Here is a 14,840-nt window from a genome sequence, read left to right as displayed (position 1 = left end):
CTTCCTCTTAGTTGCATCAGGATCTAATAATTTAGATGTCAAGCAGAACATAGGAACCAAGTTTCCTTGTCTTTCGGTATTTTGAAATAACCAAGAATAACATAATGCCTAAGGTCTTAAAGGTCAATGGTAGAAGATAAACACACCAAGAAAAAAGGTGGCAAGTGACATGCAAATGTATTCCCTCTCTTATTTCTATCCCCACCCTTTAATATACAATTTGAGAGCTTAATGTTATGTTGGGGGCGGAGCAAAAATTACAAGTAGACTGTATAATGATGGAGGAGAGGTTATCTTGGCTATGTATGTCTTGGTCAACTATAGCAAACCCTTGAAACAAGCTTAAGGCTATACACAAAGCTAAATCCCTGATAGTGCTAAAATTTCCCAAGTTAGCACAATTAGTCTATCTCCTTTCAAGTTAAGTCGGTTGCCCCAAGGCAACTTCCAAAGTATCCCTTTTATGGAATGATGCCTTAGGGACTGTCATTCATAGTTTTTGAGTTAAAATGATGGTCTATGAATCACTAAGTAGCACCAATGCTATGCAACTGAACAATATTCATATACAGAAACTAGAACCCTTTCTAGCAATACCCTTTTCTTGAAAAAATAATCTTCCCCAAATTACATAAATGGCAGATTTCCTTACTTCCTTCAAGCCACCCCCACCCCTGCACCCAAATGCTGCCTGTTCAAATGAGGCTTCTCTATGACCCTGTTTAATTCTGTACCCTGAGCTGACCCCCATCACAGCATCCCAGAAGCCTCAATCTTTACCCGGCTCTAATATCTTACTTTTTCCACAGCTCATACAAACATAGTTTATTTAATGTATTATATTTACTTGGTGTATCTTTACTAAAATTTAAGTCCCTTTATGAAGAGGGAACTATATTTTATTCTCTGATGTATCCCAACAACTTACCACAGTGTTTGACACATAGAAAGAGCTCATTGTGTATTTACTGAATGAATGAACATGTGTCCTACAGCAAAGACAGTAGAAGGGTAAAAGCCAAACCACGTTCTAAGAGAGTTTTAAGAAACACTATGAAAAGTCATAGAAATGTACATTTACCTGCTGGAGAGAAATTTGGTGAATGAAATTGCTTGATGCTTATGAATTGGTCATGAATTCTGGGAAAGGAAAAATGGGCATTTTTGTTCCCTAATAGATTTTTGCTTCCATTTCCCTTGTTCACAATGAATTTTAATCACCAATGTCAAAATAGAAACAAGTTTGTAGACCGCTTTTATTCTTTCCTGTGGTAGAGGCCACAGCTCAGATTGCAGACAAATAAGAATGTCAGCCAATGTTAATTTTGTTGCTGTTATGTATGCCTTGTCCTTTCTACCACTAATTGGAATCTTTAATTAACACATCATTCTCCCTAGAAACATTGATTGGTATTCAGTGAATTTTCAAAGATTCCCATTTCCTGCAAATTCACTATTTGAAAAGGTTTTAAAAAAATGACAAACTCACTCTGGCCATGTAGCTCAGTTGGTGAGTGTCATCCTAATGCACCAGGGATATGAATTCAATCCCCGATCAGGGAATGTACAAGAATCAACAAATGAATGCATAATTAAGTGGAACAACAAATCCATCTCTCTCTCTCTCTCCCTCTCTCTCAATAAATAAATAGGTAGATAGATAAATCTCTTCTAAAAATTTAAAATAAATAAAAAATGTCAAGTTCAGTAACATCATCAAGTAGCAGAACTAGGGGGCCAGGTTCATCACCAATATAATGTTTCAGCCTCTATTTTCAGATGTTGAGGTACAATGAAATGAAGATCAATAGAAAAATTCATATTGGGTACATCTTGAATATTTGCCATTCCCATTTTGGTGGATAAATGATACATATGAATACATGTATATGTTTATATACACCCATATCTTGGTGTGTCTTCACTGTGAATATCATGAAATTGTCATTTAATGGAAAGAACACTAACTTCAGAGTCAAATGGCCCTCAACTTGAATCTGAACAATACCAATGTATATACCTTTTACTCTCAAAGTTTGCCTTTGGATGATAAACTGTGTTATTCTAAAAGATCTTTACAAAATCTCTGACTTTTAACTCTCAATAAGTGTAGTAACTAACAAATGTAGATGAAAGTCAACTTTCTTTGCAACATTAGGAAGGCACCACCCTGACTTCCAAGAGAATTTTAATCATTATCAACAAAGAAGAAAAAGTGGAGTAATGTCTATAAATCAAAAAACTGTTTAAAATATCTGGAAGACATCATTTCTTCCATGAAAAGAATGAAGAAAAAAGTCATCAATATCAAGGTCAACATTAAAACCAATTCTATTCCTGGAAGTTCACCATTGGGAACCTTTCTATAAGGGAAAAAAGATTTTCAAATTACCCAGAATTAATTACCACAGTATGCCTTATACAGAAAGAGAGATTCTCCTTCTGAAGGAAATCAGAATACCAGCAAATAGCAATAATAAAGGTCACCGTTCACACTGGGACTAACATTTTACATATCTGGTATGTAGCTTTTTAACCTTCAACACAGGTAGCATAATTAGACATTATATATATATATATATATATATATATATATATATATATATATATACACACACATTGATTTCAGAGAGAGGAAGGGAAAGGGAGAGAGAAACATCAGTGATGAGAGAGAATCATAGATCAGCTGCCTGCTGCACACCTGCTACTGGGGATCAAGCCCACAATCCAGGCATGTGCCATAACAGGAATTGAACCGTGACCTCCTGGTTCTTGGATTGAAGCTCAACCACCAATGAGCAACACCAGCTGGGCTAGACATATTTTATTGAAGACTTAAATGTCTTAGAGAAATTGCACAGTTTGTCCAAGGACATGCAGCTAATAAGTGATGGTGATGCCATTTTAATCCAGGTCTATCCAACTTCAAGGACAGAGATCCCACGTTTTATGTTGTTCCCAACACCATGTTTTGCCCCAAAATTAGTGATTTGAAAGACAGGACATGTACTCAACAAGATGAGGGAAAATTCTGTGAGATAAATCTTAATCTATAAAGAATTATGAAATGCACCTACTGTCTCTGCTTTTGAGGTAAAAAGAATCAGAATCTAAGGGGTCATTATAAGGACAGAAAAAAAGACCTCTCCTTTTCTTTGCTGTGGCCTTTCCACAATTTATGAGAAGCACCTGGTAATTAAATCCCAAGATTGTTGGCTCCTCTGTGCAAACTGTAGAACAAATTAAGACTACTCTTAAGGTTGCATTCTTGCATCCCCCTCCTCCCTGCTGTTTTAACAACTCCAGGATAATTTGCACCAGAGTCTCCAGTTAATAGAAAGTTCCCTTCTCCCTTCCCTTCAGACAAGCCTCTTTTGAACTCTTCATAACATTTTCTCTAAGCACGTTTTACAGGCTGAGAAGAAGTTGATAAAGAGACTGCCCTAGGACATTTGCTGGACTGTCTCCCGGAAAGCAAACTGAAACTTTTCAACACAACCTCCCCCACCCCCCCATCTGATCAACTTCAATACAATTACCCTCCCTTCCTTATCACCTAGCAACAGCAACTGGTTGCTCTTTAAAAGTACAAGCCACTCTTTCTTCCCCGCCCTGTATTGAGTAGCAATACACCAGCCCTTTTCTCCTTGAAAAGTAAAATAAATTTCCTCTCTGTATCTGTTCTCTCAGTTGTTAATTCTTTCATTGCCCATGTAACTGTCCCAACCCTAACAGTCATCATAGTAAAAACATGAGCAATCAGTATGTAAAGAGTATTCTGAATCTACACTGATATCAATGGGGAGGCATAGGAAGTGAGTAGCTAAGAATATGACAAGAGAAACTTGCCCCCCTATTTACCCTTACCACCCAATACACACATCATTTCAGGTTTAAGAAATAGCCAGGTCCATCAAAACACCTATTGAATTTGTAACCCACTACCCTTCCCATATCGACAGGTGATTTATTTCTACAATAAGCTATTTGTTTTGCCTCGTTTCATTTTTTGCTGGGAAAATGATTCTCATATCTTAGAAACTATAGGAAAGGTCTATATCAAATACCTGCAGATTTAGCAGATATACTTCAGGGCAGCTGTCCAATAGGAGTTACCATAAATCCATCCCAAACCCACTCTGAACAACCAGCCATGAATGATTTCTGTGATTATCAGACTGGGCCCATCATGGGCCAACAGCACAAAGGAAAGCACACTGGAGGTCTTGCCCAAGGGCTATGTAGCCAGAAAAAATATAACCAATATCAAGATGTTAAAATATAGCTACTAATCAATGGTAACCTTATGTCCAACATCCTCTGGCTGCTGGAGGGCTCTGTAATAGAATGCCACAGGATAGTAGTTAGGTCTGGAGACAGAACTGAATAACAAAAGGGGTACTCCAACTCATTAATTTTATAACCTCAAGGATTATTTAATCTCTCTGAGCAGTCATGACCTCACTTGCAAAATGAAGATACTATGAATGTTTTCTTAGGTTGTTCAAAATGTTAGGTATAACATGTCAGGTAATGATAACTAACAGTCATTGAGCATTTATTATGTGCCAGGTGATGAATGAAGTACTGCTAGTAGAGATATAAACTAGACACTAGAATTTAGACACTTGCTGAAATTCACATAGTTAGAAAGTCACAGTATAAATAGGATTGGAACCTAGAGAACCGGTACCAAAGCCCATGCTTTTAACCTACTGTGCTATAGTAGCATGGAACTCTGCATTGAGTAAAGACTCAACACATATGAGTCATGGATACTGTTGTTATTGTAACATCCCTAAATCACATAACATGAGGTTTTATTGAAACCTGAATACTCACACCACAGGACGCACAGTACCTGGGACACGGCTGCAAACTTTCTCCTTCGACAATGCAGGCCTGTTTCTCCAGAAGTTCAGGGCACTCCTTTCCACCTCCAATAGCAATGTGCTTCACATTCCGGCTCCTGCTCCTGAATCCCGGCGAGAGGCTCCCTGAACGACACGTCTTGGAGCAGGGACCCCAGGAGGACCACTCGGTGGTCTCACAGTCTTTCGGCATGATGCAGGACTGGACAGTCAAAGGGAAGGAGTCTTTCATGCAAAGGCTAAAGGGACATAAGCAGAAACCAGTCAGCCACCAATTAAACTGATGCAACCAACACTATGAAGTGCCTGTAATTAAAGAAAAGATTGAAAAGTGGTTTATGTGTTCAAATTTGAAGATCCAAATAATGTTAGAGGCACCAAGATAAAATATGAAAGGATGTGCATTTAAAAAATGCACGCTCTCTTTCATTTGAAACTATGAACTTATTTCACTCTAGCAAGACACATATGTAGGTGAGTATATCTTACATTTATAATGCAGGATCATCTAAGTGTTTCACCTAGGAGATAGCCTACGGTTACCATTTATTGACTGGTCCCCAGGTGGCACATACTGCTGCACTTCACAGGCACTTCCACAACCTCATGAGCTCACGTATTTTTTAAATATGTTTTTATTGATTTCAGAGAGGAAGGGAAAGGGAGAGAGAGAGAGAAACATCAATGATGAGAGAGAATCGTTGATCAGCTGCCTTCTGCATGCCCCTACTGGGAATCGAGCCTGCAACCCAGGCATGTGCCCTTGACCAGAACCGAACCTAGGTACCTTCAGTACGCAGGTTGACGCTCTCTCCACTGAGCCAAACCAGCTAGGGTGTTGAGCTCACATATTATTATGGCTATTTATAGATGAAAAATTCTTGGCTTAGGAAAGCTAAAACATTGGTCTAAAGTCAAACAAAGGTAAATGTAAGCTTTAGAGTATTCAGCTATCCTAGTATTTATTCTCTTAAATACTAGGTTATTAAAAAACAAAACAATAAATATGATGTTTCCCTACACTTTTAGGCTCTGAGCAGCAATTTCCTCATCTATAAAATTTGAGTACTACCAAATACTAGCAATCTAATTGAGAAACAGATAAAGAAATAAAATAATGTGATAATGTGATGAATTCAATATAAAAGCATGTATAATTAGTGAAGAGGACAAACACTGATGAGGCAACGTTGGGCCACCTGGAAAGGCGGAGGTGGAGGTGGAGGGGGTGGGTTCTAAGAGAGGACATCTGAGCTGTATTTTGGAAGATTAGTAGGAATTTCTCAGGAACAGAAAGAAGACTAAGTAAGAAAAGTGAATATTAAAGACTTGATATAACACTTTGTGGGGATGGAAACCAGTGGTATGGCATAGCTCTTTTATAAGAACCAACTGTTACATTTTCAAGAATTTTGCAAGCCAGTTGACTTCATGTAAGTCACTTAAAATGGGCCACAGTGGGAGTATTTATACTACAAATATCAGCAAATGCTACAGATCAAGCCCCTGACACCTGCACCCCAAAGACTGGTACTTAAACATTTACAGGCATACTGCTGGAGGAAAGTAAAAGCCAACTTGTCAATTGTCGTAAATTTTTCAAATTATGAAGCATCAAGTACAAAGAGGAAAGTAAAGAGATATTAGGTATGTGGGTTCTTCAAAAGTATGTCTGGAAAGGCTTTTTATCAAGGACTTAGAAATTTGTATTTAATTGAACATTAAATAATTTTAAATGAAGGAAAACAGACTCACATAGCAAGGTGATATTTCAAATATTGATTGGCATACATTCCTTTTACTTTCTTGGTGTTAGCTTTTCCTTTATTCAATCAAAAGTATTCTTTATTTCTGGGGGGGAATGGGAAATGATAATTTTGATAGGAATACAAAATCAAAGACAGGGTTTATGGTATCTTATGGAGTAACTAGAGGCCTGGTGCACAAGAATTGTGCACTGGGGTGGGGGTGGGGGGCCCTCAGCCCAGCAGTTGGACATCCTTAGTGCTGCCATGGAGGCAGGAGAGGCTCCTGCCACTGCTGCTGCACTCGCCAGCCATGAACCCAGCTTCTGGCTGAGCGGCACTCCCCCTGTGGGAGCAACACTCCTGTGTTGAATGTCTGCACCCCTGGTGGTGAGTGCGTGTCATAGCAACTGGTCATTCTGCCGTTCAGTCTATTTGCATATTAGCCTTTTATTATATAGGATGAGCTATAGACAGAGTTTGGTAATGGTTCCTCAGAATGTATCCAAAAAAAAAAAAAAAAAAGGAGAGAAGTATTAAAATTATTCTAAGTTTCTGACTTGGGAAAATATGTAGCTAAGGGAGCCACCAACAGAGAAATGGATTACAGAAAGTGGTGTGAAGTGGGAAAATAACACATGTGACCATTTTGATGAACAAATCATAGTGAGACTTCTATATTGATATCCTACATGAAGCCATGGGGAGTTAGTGTGTCTTTCAAAAGTTACAATAATATAAGAGAATCCTTGGGTCCAGTATTATTTTGAAATCTATTCAGATCATATTTTTTCCTTCCAAATGAAAAAGGCAATGTATACTTCATTACCACTACTCCTTCCCATGGGACCTTCTGGAGGCTTGGAATCAAGGCACACTGGGAAGAACCTCCCTTGAAACGATCCCATCTAACACAGAATGTACCCACTGCACAACATGCAGGTAGGGAGAGAGGGACACTTTTCAGAAATTGCTATTGACTGAGATGCCCCATCCCGAAGTCCTAACTCCAGTACTTCAGATGTGTCTGTACATGAAGATGAGGTCCTTAAAGAAGGAATTAAGTTAAAATGAGGCCACTAGAGTGGGCCCTCATCTAATATGACTGGTGTCCTTATTCGAAGACATGAGGACACAGACACACAGAGAGGGAAGACTATGGAAAGACAGAGAGAGAAGACAACCTTCTACAAACCACGGATAGAGGCCCAGCAGAAACCAACCCTGGTGGCACCTGATTGTGGACTTTCCAGCCTCAGAAGTGTGAGGAAAGTAATGCCTATTTTTTCAGTACCTAGCCTGTGGTAATTTGTTCAGGGAGCACTAGCTAACTGATACAGAAACTTAAAGCTTTTCAATTTGTGTATGTGTTTAGAAAGAATTTCAATTTCCAAGGTGGACTTTCTTCTTCCTTTTATAAAGAAGGTCTCACAGTATGCAATTCTCTGTCTACAACTGAAGTGGTGGTTTTTTTCTTCCCATTTACCAACTTTCATTCTCTGTTGCTCATCTTCCCTGAACTGGCCCATGCTATTAGACCAGTGGGATGAATAACAGGACTCCAACAGCACAAGCACTTGCATGGAGTTGCTGGGCTTATTCAAGTATTCTTGTGCTTTGGGAAAGGGCTCCTAATTATTGGAATTAGAAAGGAGATGCATTCTGTTAATTAGATATTTACTTGTTTTAGTGTTATTTTTCACTAACCAGCCTCCTTAGTTAAAAAAAAAAAAGTAATCATAAAAGGTATCACACAGGACCCTGGTCTAATTTGATCCATGATATTCCATTTTACTAGAATATCGAATCAGAATTAAATTGTGAATCAGATATATCTGGGTCCTGAATTTTGCATCACATTATCATGACCTTAGTCTCTTGACTGCTTGATTTCATCACTGAGGGGAAAAACAGAATAATAAAACATGATCTGCTCACACCCCAGAGTTGTGGTGACCCTTAGTGTAAGCAGAATCACCTTGTAATACACCAGGGTGGGGAACGTCCAGCCCACAGCGGTATGAGGCCCAAAAAATAATTTGGTCTGGCCCTGCCAAGGCATTAGGGGTGAGTTAATTAAATGTTTGACCAAATGCAGCAGGCTAAATTTTAAGTTGATAATTTAGAATGGTCTGCAAATGATCTTATAAATATCCAAATGGACCTTGGAAAGAAAAAGGTTCCTCACCCTTGCAACTAAAGCCCCTAACAAAGATTCTTGTCTGCAGCCAGAAATGGGATGGACCCTTTCAGAGAAGATGGTGTACCTTTTTAATAAAACAGACATATTCTGTTGATTTGTCTTTTCAAGAGAAGCTACAGTAATTGTACCTACTTGACATTTACAGAGTTCATTGTCATTTATAAATTACTTTGGAAGTATTCAATTGTAAAGGAAATTGTGAAACTAAAAATTACTCTAGTAATTCTTACTTCCTCTGGAAATATAAGGAAAACTCTTTACTTACAAAATAAGGACAAGGACTGTTATAAGAAAAAAATCACCAGAAAAGTACTCTCACTTCACTAACACTTCAATTACTACTTTAAAATAAAATTAAATATCTTGAACATTCAGAAAAGAAGAGTAATATAATAAATAATCCTATTCTTTATTTTAAAAGGACAACATCTCATTCAGATTTCATTAAATAAATAATTACAAATTTAGGTGAAATTTCCTGTGTTCTTTGCAATCTCAATTTCATCTATTTCCCCAGACATAGCCACTGTCCTAAAATTGATTTGTATTTTTTTCTTTTTTTTTAAATATATTTTATTGATTTTTTACAGAGAGGAAGGGAGAGGGATAGAGAGCTAGAAACAACGATGAGAGAGAAACACAGATCAGCTGCCTCCTGCACACCCCCTACTGGGGATGTGCCCGCAACCAAGGTACATGCTCTTGACCGGAATCGAACCTGGGACCTTCAGTCCACAGGCCAACCCTTCAGTCCACAGGCCGACACGCTATCCACTGAGCCAAACCGGTTTCGGCTGATTTGTGTTATTTTCTATCATGTTTTTATACTTATAACTAAATATGTATATGTTCATAAATAGCATGGAACATTCATTGTTTCACATGTTTTCAAAACCTTTGCTTAAATGTTGTTTTATTATATATATTACTCTGGAAATAGTTTCCCTTCCTTAATATTATGACTTCTAAATCTATCTATCTATATAAAACTCTAATATACAAATCGACTGAATGGCAGAATGACCAGCAGAATGATAGGCAGAACGACCAGTCGCTATGATATGCACTGACCACCAGGGGGCAGACACTCAACACAGGAGCTGCCCCAGCCCGTAAGCACCGACCAGCCAAGGTGAGTGCAAGCAGGGGCCCCAATCACCTCGTTTGGTCACCCCACAGATGGGCCCTGATCGCTGGCCAGGCCTAGGGACCCTACCCGTACACAAATTTTGTGCACTGGGCCTCTAGTCTATATTGATAAATACAGATAATCGTCATTCTTTTTTATTAGTGAGTCACATTCCAATGTATATGTATTCACTCTCCCATTAGGGCACCCTTTGGTTTGCCTTATTTCTTGCAATTCCACGGGATTATATATTGAAACTCCTTTATATGTGTCTATTTGTTACACATGTGTGATAAATTTTCCCTAGTATGTTTGCCTGGAGTTGTGTGGGGAAACACAGGACTTGGTTGGAAAGTCTGTAAGGAGGATTCTCCAAAAGGTCGGGGGCCTCTAGGGGGACCTTGCCAAAGGTGGCACCCCCTGCCTTGACTTTTCCAAACAAGGCCAAGCCCCTGTGTGTTTTGCTAAAATCTCTGTTTAGTCTGTTAGACCTGACCTTGTAGAAGCATGTGCTTTATCAAGGATACTTACCCTACTGATAGTATCTAATAGTTAATTTTAGTTCAAGCTGTTGTTACAAAAAAAGCCTGAGGAGGCAGGTAATCGAGGCTGTTTGCTCCCAAAGCAAAACAGCCCCTTAGCCTTCTCTTTCACAGAAACGTGTGTCAGAGTAATCATCCATCTGTTGCTCAGGGTCTGCTGGTCAGTCCCAGCAAAGTGGTGTCCCATGTGACGAGCTAGGAATGCAATGAAATGTGGCGGAACCCTCAAAAACAAAGAGAAAGAAAATGAAAGCAGTAACTGTGCAGTAAGCCATTGGAGCCCACTTGGGATTTCCAAGTTTGAGGGAATTGTTTCTCACCTAAGGAATTCACTATCTTTATTATGCTTCTTAAGAATGTAAGTATGTTTTGCATTGGAAAAAGAAGCCTATTTCTGAAAGTAAGGAAAACAAAAGGTTTTTCCTGTATTTGCATAGGAAGTAATGGTTTTATATATATTATTAAAATGATTATGTTGTGTTAATTAGGAAGTTGATTACTTTAAATAAACAGATTACTTAATACTGTTTAATAATAATAATACAATAATATAACATATTTGACTACTTTCCCAGGGTTTGAATTTTAAGATTTGCTTTCTTTCCTTATGAAGGAAATTTTATTTTAAGGTATATGGGAAGTTCTGTCAAATAAGGAAATAATAATTATATTCTACTTATATGTGCATATTAAATAGATTCTAATATGCTTTCATTTATAACTAATTGTTATAAGTTACAATATTGTAGAATATTGTGTTTTGCAGAAAGGATAAGATTCCATGCCATTTGCATTATAATCAAATCAATAGCCATGTAATTTTAAATTTCTTCTCATTTGGAGACAGTCACTGTTTTACTGTAATGTGTTTTTAAAAAAAAGTTACATTTTCTGAGGGATCCATAGAAAGGACTCTGATTTATTTTAAGCTACATATCTCTGAGAATAAACTTTCAGATCATCCCCTTGAATTAGATAAAAATTATTAGAACTCTATAGAGTATCTAGATTTATAGAAATACTGGCAAGAAAAATCAGGATAAAAAGAATTTAATTATAGGACTAAATGAACTAAAAATAATTGTAGTTTTGGTAATTATTGTTCTCATAGCAATGTGTTTGTTTGCATGAATCTAATAAGAATCTGAATTCTTCATAACAGGACATAAGTCAGTTTCCAATTGTGGTTTTATTAACCAAAACATTGCTGAAATGTCATGTCTGACAGAGACACATGCCAGGACTCTGGATGTCACTAGAAAGCTCGAATAAAGATTGACTTTGAAGCCGATAAGCCCTGGATAAAGAGCCTGGTACCTTGCTTGGTCACGTGATTCATGGTGGTTTTTCCAGGTAAGGGACGAAGGCTGCTTTTCTAAGAGATGGGATGAAAGGAACCTAAAAACACCTGGTGGCTCAGACTTGGTTGGAAAAATCAAGGCAGTGGCTGCGGCCTTCGGCAAGGTCCCCCTAGAGGCCCCTGACCTTTCGGAGAATCCTCCTTACAGACTTTCCAACCAAGTCCTGTGCTCTCCCACAGAGCTGGACCATAAATATTCATTTACTAAATATTGTGAAAATTCTTTTTTCCTACATGTTCAAAGCTTGGTATTATTAAATGTAGTTTTCCAAATTGTTGAAAAAGTGCATTTTCTTTTCTAGATTATCACTGAGATTTATATTCTTCTCACATCTTTAGTAACTACTCAATTTTTCTATTCTATTAAGTAGACTTTTCCTACTGTTTGTCCATTATGGTTGGCTGAATAATGGCCCATGACAGATATCCACACTCTAATCTCAAGAAACCTTACATGCCAAAAGAAACTTTGCAGTGTGATTGCTAAAGATTTTGAAAGAAAGATATTATCCTAGATTATGCAGGTGGGCCCAATATAATTACAAGGGTCCCCATATGAAGAAGGCAAAAGGCCAGAGATAGAGAGGGACATGTGATAACAGATTCACAGCTTGGAATAATGCAAGGCCATGAGCCAAAGAATGTGGGCAGCCTCTAGAAATGGAAAATGTAAAGAACCTCTGGAAAAACGTGCACAGAATAATGTCCCCATTTCAAGATTTCTTAACTTTTAGGCTTCTGACCTCCAGAACTGTAAGACAATACAATTTGTATTAAGCATCTTCGTTTTTTTGTGATGTGTTACAAAATCAGTTGGAAATGAATATATCCATTTTTCTATTGATCTGAATTTTTTCACATTGAATTTAAGAAGTACACTCACAAACATATGTAGACAATAATGACAAGTAAATATATAGACACCTATATTATATATAGTAACCTGTTCCTTCTTCTATATTTTCCTATAATTTTGTTTTTAATTTTGTTTATAGTATCTTTTTGTGGGACACAATTTTTTAGTTTGTTGTTCAGTCTTCCCTTTAGAGTTTGCACATTTATGCCACATTTAAGATTTTTCCTTTATCTCAATGTCATAAAGTTATGCTCCCATATTTTTTCTGCTAGAAAAAAACTTTATACTTTACAATTTCACATTTAGGTCATTAATTAATTTTATATAGATTTTCATATATGGTGCTTTACAAGACCTCCAATTTTGGAAACATCAACATTGTATATATTCATTCTTTGTATTTAACCTATATAATTCTGATATTTTTTTCTCTATGTTCAGTTATTTTTTGTCTTTCAAAGAGATTTCTTCAAAATTATCTTTGAACTTCGTATTAATTCTTAACACACATTGCAATAAAATATTTAATGTGTAAGATTACTTTCTTATTCCCTACTTATTTCTTTTTAATACCATCCTGCTTTTATTCCATGAAATGAAATATCTCCCTTCATATCTTTGACAATATAAATTACAACTTTCTGTTTTTACTTTAATGATCCTTTGCTCTTACAGGTTTCAATGAGGTACCACAAGCAGAGATTGGAAGCTCTTTGACTATAAGATGGGATTCTTCAAATAGTAAACATTGCTGGTGACTGATGATGCAGAACTCACACCATTTTATTTGGGACCCTCACCATTAATTCCAGAATAGGAATCCTTCTATCTCTTGTGTTGCGCTTATAGACCTAGCTGGTGGCTTTCTGAAAGCTGATTAGAGAAAGAGAGCTGTCAGGGCACTCTCACAAAACCTGCATTTTCACAGAATGATGTTTCATACTTATACTACAGTCTGTAGGTAAAGGAATAATTTTTAGGCATATTGAACATATCTGTCCTCAGAGTTACTTATCACCTATAATTCTTAAGCCTTCCCAGAATCTTGTATTAGTTAGAATAGAATGAGCTATACTGTGGTGACAAATAAACCCTGAAACCTCAACGGTTTAACAGACTAAGAGTTTGTTTTCCTTTCATATAGAGTTTGACACAGATAATCCAGCTATCCTAGAAGGCACTCCTCTACCCAAATACTTAAGCATCCAGTTTGTACCTGGATTATAGATTTACCATCTAGATTGCGTGCCTTCCAAGTTCACCTTTAGAAAAGGAAGGTAGAGTAGGAAGATGGCCCAAAGTGATTTATGACTTTAGCCTCGTAGTGACTTGTGTTACAATGCCCACATTTCATTGGTCAGATCTCGGTCAAATATCCCCAACAGAACTGCAAAGAAGACAGTGAAGCCTGGCCGGTGTGGCTCATGGTTGAGTGTTGATCCATGAACCAGGAGGTCATGGCTGGATTCCTGGTCAGGGCACATGCCAGGGATGCAGGCTAGATCCCCAGTCAGGGCGGGGGTTGTTAGTGCAGGAGGCAGATGATTGATGTTTCTCTCTCAGAGATGCTTCTCTCTATATACTAGTATACCTCTCCCCGCCTCTCTCTAAAATCAATAAAATTCTAAAAAATTACAAATAAGACAGTGAAATATCTTTCTATGTGCGATGGAAGAGACAAAGTGTTAAAAGCACAGGTTGCGTGTGTTATAGCTGTGCCATGTAAACTGATTTGCTTCTTGAAGATCTTCCAACTGAAGGGAAGCTTTCAGCTTTCCCCTCTGCTAAGAAAATTACCACTCATCCATCTGCTTCCAGCTCCCAGAATCTGTTGATTTTTCTTTTTAGCTTTTATAGCCTTTCCAATTACTTTTGTCCTTCAGGGTTCATGCCTTTTTATTCCTTTATTTAAGTGGGGTTTCAGAGTATAGCAGTAATAAATAGCTATGTTCATGTTGCCCTATTTGATCAGAAACTTGAAAAGTTATTTGACAAAAAAATCCTTGCTAAAGTCACATAATGACAAATTTATAAATCAACAAATCTCTAAAGAGCTTAATCTGACTCATACCTGGAAAAAATACTAGTAAAAATTAATTTAAAATGCACATGTAAAGTACTGAATTGTGAAAGT

At 37.4% G+C, this 14,840-nt stretch overlaps 1 protein-coding gene across 1 annotated transcript in view; it reads right to left on the bottom strand.

Annotated features, from left to right (window-relative positions):
• Nucleotides 1-14,840, bottom strand: part of THSD7B (thrombospondin type 1 domain containing 7B) — a 759,963-nt gene that overhangs the window by 563,467 nt on the left and 181,656 nt on the right. The window contains exon 3 of the mRNA XM_028148195.2: nucleotides 4,862-5,110. Within this exon, the coding sequence (XP_028003996.2) occupies nucleotides 4,862-5,110 (249 nt within the window). The remainder of the gene's footprint in view (nucleotides 1-4,861; nucleotides 5,111-14,840) is intronic.

The sequence above is a fragment of the Eptesicus fuscus genome, chromosome 11 (genome assembly GCF_027574615.1).
Source record: "Eptesicus fuscus isolate TK198812 chromosome 11, DD_ASM_mEF_20220401, whole genome shotgun sequence".
Lineage (NCBI taxonomy): Eukaryota > Metazoa > Chordata > Mammalia > Chiroptera > Vespertilionidae > Eptesicus > Eptesicus fuscus.
This window is presented reverse-complemented; position numbering and strand designations above follow the sequence as displayed.